This window comes from Petaurus breviceps, unplaced genomic scaffold (assembly GCF_028583685.1).
Source record: "Petaurus breviceps papuanus isolate PSGF00001 unplaced genomic scaffold, PetGlider_PUasm1.0 229, whole genome shotgun sequence".
Classification (NCBI taxonomy): Eukaryota; Metazoa; Chordata; class Mammalia; order Diprotodontia; family Petauridae; genus Petaurus; species Petaurus breviceps.
In genome coordinates this window covers 308,187-321,306 of record NW_027185903.1, presented here as the reverse complement: position 1 = coordinate 321,306, position 13,120 = coordinate 308,187, and the positions used below count along the sequence as shown (strand labels likewise).

The 13,120-nt window shown below is 35.8% G+C and overlaps 1 protein-coding gene across 3 annotated transcripts in view; it reads left to right on the top strand.

Moving 5' to 3' along the window:
• The window catches only part of SMG1 (SMG1 nonsense mediated mRNA decay associated PI3K related kinase), a 128,652-nt gene that overhangs the window by 32,978 nt on the left and 82,554 nt on the right, over window positions 1-13,120 (top strand). For all 3 annotated transcript variants that reach the window (XM_069096013.1, XM_069096012.1, XM_069096014.1), the window contains 6 exons: window positions 238-374; window positions 763-821; window positions 2,018-2,231; window positions 8,493-8,618; window positions 9,092-9,164; window positions 10,130-10,227. In XM_069096013.1, coding sequence (XP_068952114.1) covers window positions 238-374; window positions 763-821; window positions 2,018-2,231; window positions 8,493-8,618; window positions 9,092-9,164; window positions 10,130-10,227 — 707 coding nt within the window. The remainder of the gene's footprint in view (window positions 1-237; window positions 375-762; window positions 822-2,017; window positions 2,232-8,492; window positions 8,619-9,091; window positions 9,165-10,129; window positions 10,228-13,120) is intronic.

The following is a 13,120-nucleotide window of genomic DNA, read 5'->3' as shown; positions in this document are numbered from 1 at the left end:
AGCTACCAGAATATTAAGCTTTGCCCATTATCCCTGGTACTTGTTTCATCTGTCTGTTGAAAGATTGGATAGTTTAGGAAAAAACTGACAAAAACTTAACAAACCTTTCTCTTAGAAAGGTTTTCTAAAAGGAATTGTGGGCTCACAACTTCTTTTCTTTGTCATTTGAAATAACATGTTGGGCTAAAGTTGATGTTGCTATATCATCTTATGGAAAATGCAATTTTATATTTATAGAGCGATCATTGTCTTACTCTGATGAGTCTCGACTGTCAAATCTTCTTCGGAGGATTACCCGGGAAGATGACAGAGACCGAAGACTGGCTACTGTAAAGCAATTGAAAGAATTCATTCAGCAACCAGAAAATAAGCTGGTCAGTCTGTTCATTTCTTTTTCAGCAAGATATGGAAATAAGATCTTTATTTGTATAATTAAATCTTTTTTTTTTAAAGTGGGAGTAGGTGGAGAGGATAGAAGAAGGAATTTCCTCTTGGAAATATCAGTGATAATTTCTGATTCATTTGATCTGTTTGATGCAGCACTTTGACTATGCAATGCTAGTACTGGGGCAGGAACATATGTGTGTATATATATATAGTGTCTATGATAGGGTGGATAAGTCTATACAAAGGTGAATTATTTTAATTGTATGTATTTTCTTTTTTTAATGCATTTTCTTGGGTCAATTTCAACAGATGCTACTCAAGAGCTCTCGAAGTAATAGAAATATGAAATTTTTCTGTATTTTATTCCTTTTTCAGGTACTAGTTAAGCAGCTAGATAATATCTTGGCAGCTATACATGATGTGCTTAATGAGAGGTAAGGTGGAATAAAATGGAAGTTACTTTAATCGAAACAATGTTATCTCTATTACTTTTACATGTTACATAAATAAATACTTGTTAAAATAGATTGTTTAGAGCAAATACTAGTATGTGATATTTTCATTGAAAAATTGAGGGGAGGGCAAGAACTAGGTGTTTCTTAATTTATAACTCTTAACCTAGAGTGAAAGAAGCCATCAGGTCAGTGATATCCCTACTAGGTATATACTCAGGGAAAAAATTCAGAAAATTTACTCAGAGTGATAATGTTGCTAGGTTCTTTTAATTTAATCCTCCTTCCTTAAGCTAGATGTCAATTTACCCGGTTTCTCCAAAAGTGGTGAGAGCATTCATCATTGTGATTCATCATCATTTACCTATTGGTGCACCCGTAGCTCCAGCAATTCAACAGATTTTTTAACAAAAAGTGTCAGACAGTCACAGTGGACCACTAACTCTTAAAACCTCTGCCCTTAAATTTTTTCCTTATAGAATGACCCGTAATGGATTTTTGCTTTATACTCTAGCTCATGAGATCATAATAATAATAGAATGTTAGAGCTCCAAGGGACCTTTAGAGGGTAATCTAATACAGTTTACCTCCTTTAACAGATGAACAAACTGAGACCCAGAATGGTGAAGTGACACATCAAGTTAGTGGTAGAGGTGGGACTAAAATTTTGGTCTCCTGACTACAGTCCAATGCTTTTTATGCTCCTCTTACTTCATTAATAGCAAGTTCATTAAATCAGTGCTCTTACCCTTCAATTAAACTTTACTGTTTAGCCACTTTTTCACTTATTGTTTAACATTTTGTGTAATTTTGTTTTCTAGCATGTTCTGCCACATAGCTATAGATATATACACATGGAAATCTGTATATATTTGGCAGGCTTTCTGGTTTAGATGACTTTTATAGCTCATTTCTATTTGAAGATGGAATTTGAAGCTTGAAGTCAGTCTAAGACTAGCATTAATTTTATTCTTTGTCAGTTTCAAAAAATAGAGGAAAGTGAAATATTCAGTGCTTTGTCGTAGAGGAAATATAGTATGACTGCCTTTAAAATTGATTAGATTTCAACCCTTTGATTGCTTTTGTTTAAAATTTTCTTTTTCCAAAGACCATTCAGTTTGTAAAATGTCATTACTTTTCAAAATGGAAGCTAACTTTTTCTTTTGGTATCATTACAGTAGCAAATTACTTCAAGAATTGAGACAGGAGGGAGCTTACTCTCTTGGCCTTCTTTGTGCTTCCCTAAGCTATGAGGCTGAGAAAATCTTCAAATGGATTTTTAGTAAATTTAGCTCATCTGCAAAAGATGAAGTTAAACTTCTTTACTTATGTGCCACCTACAAAGCACTAGAGACTGTAGGAGAAAAGAAGGCTTTTTCATCTGTAATGCAGGTAAGACTGAAAAGTAAATTTTAAAAATTATCTTTCTATATCAATGCATTATATGTTAGGTAGAATAAATACTTATTAAATGAATGGTACTTGAATGAAAATTGTACTTAAACACATATTTGGAAGGAAAGATGAAAAAAAATTTAGAATAGTGTTCAATAATGTGTCACTTAAATATATCAGCTATCATACTTGGTATTGAAAGCAACATTTATATGGAATCAGTACTTTTGTTTTTCTCTTGCTTTTTGTTTTTGAATTTGACTCCTATGCCATTGTTTAAGACCTTGCTCTGATCTCATTTCCTTTCTTGTTCAATTTGTGGTCACCCATTTCCATAATATTTTATTATCCACACTTGAACTGCTTCATATTGCTAGCTCTTAACCTCAGCTTAGGGTAACTCCTTCCTACCTTTCATCCTCTCATTCCTGAGGAGCCAAATAAACATTTCAACTAGGCTGTCGTTACCATATGGCAATTCTAAAATTAATATCTTATGCTTGTGTCACACTCTCCACAATGACTGAAAACTGCTTATTTTCTTAAGCCCCCAACTTCTTGAGGCCATCTGACCCAAAAGGCAAAATGACCTAACAATTGGAGCTATTCATATTGGAATATGATACCTTAGGAGGTTCTCCCTTATTTTATGTCTTCAAGAAAAGACTAATTGTTAGATTGAAACTAATTGAAAATTAATTTGAAATTAATTGAAAGATTAATTGTTAGATTATAAAGGGGTTCTTGTTCTGGCACAGGTTGGACTAGGTGACCTCTGAGATTCCTTCCGGCTCTTAAAAAGGTTCATTCTGTAACTTTCTCAGGTTTTCTCTTAGAAATCAATGTTTTTACTCAAACTCTTCCTTCTCTTCAGTCTAGAGAAAGATTGATTTTCTCTTTGTCAAAGATAACATCTCTACCTATACTTTCTATCCCATGCCTTCCCAACTCCTCTAGGACTTTACGCCTTCCAAATATCACATTTTTCAGGAACTTGCATCCATTCCATATTTCATATACCTTCAGTCTTTTCTTTGCTGTGTCCTTTATGCTCCTATCTTGCCTTTTGTTAAAAGATGTGTCTGTTGCACTTTCAAACTGTCATCTTATGACTTTTCTCCTTCATTGCCAAGCTTTTAGAAGGAGTAAATCTACTCTTACCTTCCTCATTTCCTTGCCACACCTCAGCCCCTTTCACCTGGCTTCTGTATTGCAAAACTGTGCTGTGATAGTCTTCGTCAAGGTTCATATAACTGTGAAATCATAGAATCTCAAGAGTTGGAATAGACCTCAGCCTATCTAGTCCATCCTATGTATGAAAAGAAATCCTCTCTACAGCATCACTGATAGTTAGCATTTTCTTGAAGATCTTTCCACTACCTCTTGATTACTTGAAAATAATTCTCAGAATCATGGAGTATAAAACCTGTAGTCATATAGTCTGACTGGTACCAGAAGAGGAATGTTTTTGTAGACTATCTTCAAAAAGTGGTCCCTTCTTTGAAGACTCTCTTGGGCAATCCGTTATACTTTTGGAAAAGTCCTGATTGTTAGGAAGTTTCCTCTTAAATTTAAGGGCAGCTAGGTGGTATAGTGGATGGAGTACCAGGCCTAGAGTCAGGAAGACTTAATCTTCCAGAGTTCAAATATGACCTTAGACACTTACTAGCTGTGTAACCCTGGCAAATCACTTTTTGCCCCAGTTCCCTCATCTGTAAAATGAGCTGAAAAAGGAAATGGCAAACTACTCCAGTATCTTTGCCAGGAAAACCCCAAATGGGGTCACAAAGAGTTGGACTCTACTGAAACAACTGAACAGCAAGCAACAACAATGACAATAAAACCTTTTAAATTGAGCCAAAATGTATTCTTTCTGTTAACTCTCATGTGGACCACCAAACCCCTCCCTTTTCAGTATACTCCAGGCGAAATATCTCCAGTTTGTTCACATGTGGCTCATTTTCCAGTTTAAGTTAGTTTTTGGTTTCTTAGGTGTTCTTTACAACTGGAATAGAAAGATGTGAAGCAGGACATCCATAGTAAGAATAATGAAGTTAAGTAATTTATAGTTGGATTTTTTTTTAAGTACCAGTGAAATCTTATTTAACTCCAAGGTTCCTGACTGGGGAACTAGTCTAATGCTGTAATTATTAGTCTCATATGTCTTTCAGGCCATGAGAAAATTTGGGCTCCTCTGACATTTTTTGGAATAAGTACAAACTATTCAGCAGTTTAGCTTTCATTTTTATACAACTTATAGTCAACATATTAATATATATGAATATATGTTAATATATACATATGTTTATATTATACAACTTTACAACTTAAATTCACTATAAAGTTAAAGAGTGCTTCTTTATATTCAAGACACCAACATGAAAAAAAATCACCCTCAAAACAGTGATAGATAACATTAGTAAATTGCCAACGTTAAACCAAGGAATTTTTACTATTAAACTTGATATGAAAGTTTTTGAGGGAGTATATGGACTGCAGATGGAAATGTCTGTTTTGAAGTCAGAAAGTTAATTATTGCAGTCATTAATTGAGTCTTTTATTGTTGCTAGTCTCTTAAAATTTGTTCATCTTACATTTATCAGTTCAGCCTTGTCCAAGTGATAAGTACTGCTTTAGAAATAGGTGACAGTAAACATTTTCTTTTAATTTTAATTAATGGAATGAAACAAGCATTTACATAACATAGTACAATAAAAAAAAAGATACACATGAAACTACATATCCACCATGTACAACTTGGTATTCCTTCTAAACATATAACAAAGTTGTCTTTTTTTCTTTCCTCCCCTCCCCTCCTCACCCTAGAGATGGCTACCATCATACACAAAGGAAGGGTGTGTGTGTGTGTGTGTGTGTGTGTGTGTGTGTGTAAAATTGTGCTGTACATGTATTTATCAGTTCTTTCTCTGGATACAGAGAGCATCTATCTTCATATATCATTTAATTTGCATATTTATAATATTCAAAATGACTTATTCACTCAGAGTCATTTTAATACAGTGTTGTTGTCACTGTATACACTGGTCTTTTGGTTCTGCTCATTTTGTTCTTCACTATTTCATGTAAGTCTTTCTATGCCTTACTAGTTTTTTATAGTTCATCATTTTTTATAGCACAGTAGTCGTCTATCACAACCATTTACCACATCCTGTTCAGTCATTCCCCAGTTGATGGGTATCCCTGCAACTTTGAGTTCTTTGCCACCACAAGGAGAACTGCTGTAAACATCCCATTCAAACTTTTAATTACATTTGTAAATTTCCCTCGATCTTACTTTTACTCACTTTTTTCTTTCTCAGCCTCTCTTTTTACCTTATCCCTGTTACATTATCTTCTCCCCCCTACAATCCCTCTTCATCCCACCCACCCCTCCAAAAGTCTATCCCCAATCCTGTACCCCAGTTTTCTCACTCTCTGCATGTTTAGAAGGCTTCTACACCTCTTCAATCCAGATGAAAGTAAGATTCCCTCATTACCAGCCCTCTACCCCAACCTGCTTTCTCTGTATTCTTCCTTTCATGCCCCATTTTTATAATATAATTGCTCTTTTACCATTTTTCTACCCAATTTTGTTTTTTAGAATCACTCTAGTGGCAGCTAGGTGGCACAATGAATAGAGCACCAGTCCTGGAGTCAGGAGGACCTGAGTTCAAATCCAGCCTCAGAGACTTCACACACTTACTAGCTGTGACCTTGGGCAAGTCACTTAACCCCAGTTACCTTGCCTTCCCCTCTCCAAAACACAAAAAGGATCACCCCAACAACTCAGTCCCAACCTTTTTTTTTTAACTACCTTAATAATGATGTCAGTTTTAAGAATACAGATGACATTTTCATTTATATAAGTAAACAGTTAAACATTTTCAAATTTTTTGCATCTTATGTTAGGCATTTATCAACTCTTTGTCTCATCTTTCTCTCATCTTCTGTAGCCAGTCACTTACCAAACCTGCTGAGTTCTGCATTGAGAATTTCTCTTCCATCCTAATTCTCAACCACTCTAATTCAGGCTTTATTATCTTGTACCTGGACATAATAATAGCTTTCTACATGGTGTCTTGCTGTGGAGGGGCTATAACTCCTCTCCAGAGGAGCTTTCATAAAAAGCTCCTTTCATAAAACTTACAGAGGAATCTTAGTGATGTTACTCCTGTCCTAAGTAAGAGTCATAGGCTCTCTCTTGCTGACACTTGAGGGTATTAATCTGGATAATGTCCAGAAGAAGTCAGTCAGAATAGTGAGGCATCTTGAAAGTATGCCATTATTTAACCTAGTGGAGAGAAGACTGATAGAGGATGTGGTAAATGTCTTAAATACTTGAGGAGATCTCAGGAGGAAGAAAGAATAGACTGGTTCTACCTGGTCCTAAAGGACAGAGCCAGTGGCATTGGGTGGAGGTTACAGAGAAGCGAATTTAGTCTTAGTGTAATGAAAGAACTTCCTGTCAGAGCTATCTATTTTTATAATGGCCTGCCTGGGGCATTTAACATTAACAAATGTTAGACAAATTATTTGTCAGATTGTTCCAGAGTTCAGGTATGGGTTACATTAGATGGCCTCTGTAGTCCCTTCCAACTCCAAGATTCTGTGATAACTTTTGATCTTGGCATTCAAATCCCATGATATAATATGGTTCTTTTTCTAATTTTCCATTCTTACCTCCTTTTGGAGATCCTAGTTCCTTTTGGGTACTATCAAGCCAAACTATTACTTTTCAAATCCTATGTCTTTTTTCATCCTGTCTTCTATGTGTGGAGTTAATCTCCCTACCCTAGTCCAGTTGTTTTTTCTTTCAGAATCTACCTTGAGTGCCACCTTATCCACAAATCTACTCTTGCCATTCTCTCTTCTCCAGTTGTCCTCTTCCTCCCCATCCTCCAGTCTTTCCCTAAAGTTGTTATAGAACTTAACCTGAACTTTCCCTTTATGTTTGTCACACTCTCTTGTTTCTTAGTTGTATGTATAATTCTTCTCCCCTACCTCTATTTAGATTGTAAGCTTCTTGAGAGGAGTGTCTATTTCATCTCCTTTTTTGTATTACTCACATTTAGCACACTGCCTTGTACTTATGTTTAAATTTTGTTGACTTACTTGGAATGGGAAATTCATCAGGGTATGTGAAAGTTGAACATTATATCATTTAATGAGGGATGGCATACCCTTTTTTTTAGGTAGTTGGAATAAAATACCGTGTTTCCCCGATAATAAGACACTGTCTTATTAATTTTTTTGGACAGAAAAACACCAGAGGGCTTATTTTCAGGGGAGGGCTTATTTTAATGAACATTGACAGCAATTTTAATAAACAGGTAAATGTGAACAAAAAAATGTACCTTTATTCGATAAGCAAATCACTGGGGAAGAACAGGATGACGCGCTCACTGCTGCAGCTCTGATTGGATGCAGCTCGGAGCGCCGCGTGCGTTTCACCCAAGGGCAGGGGATCACCTTCACTACAGTAGCAATCTCAATAGGGCTTATTTTAGAGGAATCTTATACAGTAAGGGGAGGGCTTATTTTCGGGATAGGTCTTATTATCGGGGAAACACGGTACCTAGAATAATCAAGTGATACGAAGTAATTAGAGCAGTGAATGTATGATAGTTTTGTTTTATTTCTATATACAAATATTTTAAATGAACTTTTTCCTGAATGACTTTTGGAAAAAGAATTATGGATTATTTTTAAGGCCAAGGTGTTGAACTATTGCTAAATTCTTCTGAAATGAAGTGGTGATTATGGGGCAGTTTTTTTAACCTTCTGTAAGTTCTTAAATACTCTGAATCACTTAAAGCAAAATATGACAGATATGGGGGGGGGAGGACTATGATGTGTTTTTAAACTTAAAGGAAACTGCTTATGTCCCTCAGATATGTTTGACTAATAAGTAGTCATTGTGTAAAATGTCATTGAGTAAAAATGTATTGTGTACAATGTATTGTCAAATATGGGCTTTTCTTTATTTAGTACATCTTCCTAAGCCACAGTAGTCAAGGTACTATATTAGGATATTACTGATGGATTCCAAAGATTATGTTGGATTCTTTTTTCTTTCATTTTAATCCTTTAGGGGAAAGGTATTTTCAGAATATAGTTCATTTAAGAGGACCGTCATGGAATCTGGTCTATGTATAGTGACTAATTTTGTTACACAGTTAACTAGTTAAATACCATTTCTAATCTTTTTCTTTCTGTTATGTTAGGAACTTATACTTTGTTGTTTTTTTTATTTTTAAGCTTGTAATGACTAGCCTACAGTCCATTCTAGAAAATGTGGATACACCAGAATTACTCTGCAAATGTGTGAAGTGCATACTTTTAGTGGCTCGATGTTACCCTCATATTTTCAGCACAAATTTTAGGGTGAGTTTGTGGGTTCTTCTTTTCTCAAAGGGCCATGAGTGGTCTGTGGATTGTTCTTTCAAAAGACGTCACCTCATTGATAGGTAGTGTGACAGAGCATATAGATCTGGACTTAGAGTCAAGACAACCTGAATTAAAATACTGCCTCTGATGTGTGCTAATTGTGTGATCTCAGTAAAATCATTTACCTTCTTGTGGCAGATCAACATTGCAGGAGAGGATTTTTATATTAGGGAATTCCCTACATATAGGAAATTGCAAGTCCAGTTTGCTTTGCTTTCCTATCACCCCAAATTGTCTCACTGATAGATTGTAAAAAACAATTTTCCCTCTTGGTTCTTTATAGTTTTTTGTAATGGCAAGAAAGAGTAGGTGCAATAGATGGTCTTTTGCTTTGAAGTATGTTGAAAATAGGGGAAAAAATAAGTCCACAGAAACATGAGATTGATTAAAACCCTTTTCTCTCCCTCAAGGATACGGTTGATATATTAGTTGGATGGCACATAGATCATACTCAGAAGCCTTCTCTGACTCAGCAGGTGTCTGGTAAGTATTTTAGTCTACAAATTTTAGAGTTTTTTTAGTCTATAAAGATTAGATTTAGTCTACAAAGATTAAATATTAAATATGTGCTCTATGGAAGTACTTGATTTTCTTGAATATAAATAATAGTATTCTATCTATTTTGTAGGAATATTGAGATCATTATAGGGAATCAGTAACTTTTTCAAAGGAAAGTAACATCAATTCTTAAGGTTTTTTTTCTGTAATGATCTCATTTTTTGACTTAACATCAATAGTGATACTCCTTTGAAGTAGATGACAATTGGTAACTTAATAAATTTCAGAAGTTGGAGGAAGAACCCAGTCAGTTGTAATTAGTTGGTTACCAAGAATACTTCTATCAAGAAATTAGAATAGATTAAAGAATAGGCAAGTGCTTAAAAAAAAAACCCATGAACATTCAAAACTTGATTACATTGGTGAGTAAATACTATTTGTTGATTTTGATTACATTAGTGGGTAAATACTATTTGTTGATTTTATTTACATTCACTAAGCCTCTGTCTTTATTTAGCATTTTCACTTCTTACTTTATTTGATTCTTCAAAGAAACCTGTAAAATAAGTAGATAGCTGAATTAAGTCTCAGTTTATAGTCAATTTCAGTTTTATTTTCTTTGAGACATTTTTCTAAGTTCACTTGTCAGATTAGTGGCAGAACTAAAACAGGGACCAAAGTAATAGATACAATGAATTTGTTCATTTTGAAGTAATACTATATTTACAAAAAAAAAATTTACATGTTAAATTTTGGAAGTTTGATTTTATGTATACTTTTCTGCCATATAATATGGTATTTTAAATGATTTATGTTTTACTTTAATCTAAAATGAAATTAAATACTTTTGATGGGGTGGTCCATTTAAAAAGTAGGGTTGGTCAAAATCAAGTAAAATATATTTTCTTTGATCACTCTCGTCACTCTTTGTCGTCTTATACTTTCCCTAGGATGGTTACAGAGTCTAGAGCCATTTTGGGTAGCCGATCTTGCATTTTCTACCACTCTTCTTGGTCAGTTTCTGGAGGATATGGAGGCTTATGCTGAGGTAAGCATGTGAACAGGAAATTTTTTTTTTATTTCAGCAGAAATTTTTTAAAAATTAAGAAATAAAGCTGTATCCCATAAGTTTTGTCATTCTCTTTGATGATATCACTGATTGTCTCTGTGATTTGCTGTTTTAGTTTCCAATTTTTAGTCTATCTAAAGATAGACTAAAGCTCTTTATTATATGTAATTTTATTGCATCATGATCTAAAACAGATGCATATTTGTATCTTTCTGCATTTGATTGTGACGTTTTTATGCCCTAATACATGGTCATTTTTTTGTGTACTGCTGGGGGAAAAGGTATATTCCTTTCTCTCCTCATTCAGGTTTCTCTAGAGGTCTGTTGCATAGTTCTGAAATTTGACTACAGATATTCCTTGGAGTTTTCACATTGGGAATTCTTTCAGGAGATGATCCATGAATCCTTTCAGGGATTATTTTACCCTCTGGTTCTAGGATATCAGGACAGTTTTCATTGATACTTTCTTGAAAGATGCTATCCAGGCTCATTTTTGATCACTTTGTCATCTTTCCTGTGTCTGTTTTCTAGGTCAGAAGTTTTTCCAATGAGGTACTTTACATTTTCTTCTATATTTTTATTCTTTTGATTTTGTTTACTGATTCTTGATGTCTCATAGAGTCAGCTTCTACTTTCCCAGTTCTAATTTTTAAGGAATTATTTTCTTCAGTTAGTTTTGTATTTTCTTTGCCATTTAGCCAGTTCTACTTTTTAAGGATTTGCTTTCTTCAGTGGGTTTTTTTTTCCATTTGACCAATTCTGTTTTTTAAGGAGCTGTTTATTTCAGTGAATTTTTGTACTTCCTTTTCCAAGCTGTTGACTTTTTTCATAATTCTCCTGCATAACTCATTTCTTTTCCCAATGTTTCTCCTACCTCTCTTCCTTGATTTTTAATAACCTTTTTAAACTCTTCTGAGAGGACACTTTGAGCTTGAGGCCAGTTCACATTCCCCTTTGAGGCTTTACCTATAAACATGTTGACATTGTTGTCCTCTTCTGAGTTTGTTTTTTTATTTTCCCTGTCACTTTCCATGGTCAGGGTTCTTTTGGTTGTTTTGCTCATTTTTTGAAGTTGAACTCTGCATAGGGGTTACTGTCCCAAGCTTCTTGCACTGGGAGCCAGGGTCCTGGTTACTGGCTTTTCACGCAAGAGCTCAGGTATTGGCAGCTTGCACACTGTGCTGGGGTGGCCCTGTTGTGCCGGGGTTCTGGTACTGGCAATTTAATTAATGCACCAGGGCTAGAAGCCTCATAGCTGGCCTGCTGAGCTCTGCACTGGGCTGTGCTCTCCTTTTACCCAAGTGAGACAGACCTTTCCTGTGTCCTTCTAAGTTATCTTAAGCTGGAAAATTGTTTCACTCTGTCTTTCACTCCAAAATCCATTTTGAGGCTTCATTTCTTGTTTCCGAGGGAAACTGGAGAGAACTCAGACAACTTCCTGCCTTCTTTCTGCCATCTTGGCTTTGTGCCTCTCTCAATTGCCAAATCTTTTTTTTTTTTTTTTTGAGGGGGAAGGCAAGGCAATTGGGATTAAGTGACTTGCCCAAGGTTACATAGCTAGTAAGTGTATCAAATGTCTGAGGCTGCATTTGAACTCAGGTCCTCCTGACTTCAGGGCCAGTGCTCTATTCACTGTGCCACTGAGCTGCCCCTAATTGCCAAATCTTAATGGTCATTTTCCAGGCATAATTATTCTCCCTCCCACCTGCTGTATTTGACATAGCTGACTACTCTCTTCCTCCTAAATGTTTTCTCCTCTGGGTTTTCATGACATCTCCCCTTGGATACCTTTCAGTATGATCACTTCTCAATCTCCATTGCTGGCTCATCATCTGTATCATGTCCCCTAAATGTGGGTGTACTGCAGTGTTGTGTCTGAGGTTCTCTTCTCTTTTCTCCTCCCCCTACACTCTCTCCTTTGGTAAACTCATCGGCTCCCTTGGATTTATCAGTCACCTCTATGCAGATGACTCATAGATCTATGTATCTAGCCCCACATCACCAATTGCTTATCAGTCATTTCAAACTGGATATTATGGAAGCACATTGAACTCAGTATGTCCAAAACTGAATTCATTGTTGTCATTTCCCAGATTTCTATCCCCCCTCCTATCCCACCATCCCCTCTTCCATATTTCTGTTGAAGTCACCACCATCCTTTCCCATCTCCCGGGCTGGTAACCATAGCAGTATCCTTGACTCTTCTTTCTCCTCTACCTTTCACATCCAGTCTTGCCTTTTCTACCTCCACAGCATCTCTTGTGTCAATCCCTTTCTTTCCACTCCACCATTTTATTTTAGTTCAGGCTCTCATCAAATCTCACCTAGATTATCACAACAACTTCGTAGTAGTTTTCCCTGCCTCGTGCTCTTCCCTACAAATGCCAATGTGATTTTCTTGAAGTACAGATCTAATCATGTGCCTCTCCTACTCAGTCAACTCCAATGACTTCCTACTGTCCCTAGTGTAAATCAAATTCCTCTGCTTAGCTTTTAAAGTACTAAAAAACTGGACCCAAATTATCTATATAATCTCCCTTCCACATTCTGTGATCCAGCCATATTTACCCCCTCAGCTTCTTACATAACATACTATCTTCATGATACCAGTTTCCATGACTTTAGACTGACAATCTCCCCTGCCTAGAATTAATTCTCATTGCCTCTTCCTGATGGAGACCTTCTCTTCAGCATGCAAGCATCATTTAATATTAACATTAACATCAAGTATCATTTGCCTGAAACCTTTCTTCCTCCACCTCCTCCCACAACTGCTAGTACCCTCCTTTTTAGACCACCTGGTATTTAACAACTTTGTTTATATTTGCATTTTATTATACTGTACATCTCCATCTTTGTATTTGTCTTTCTC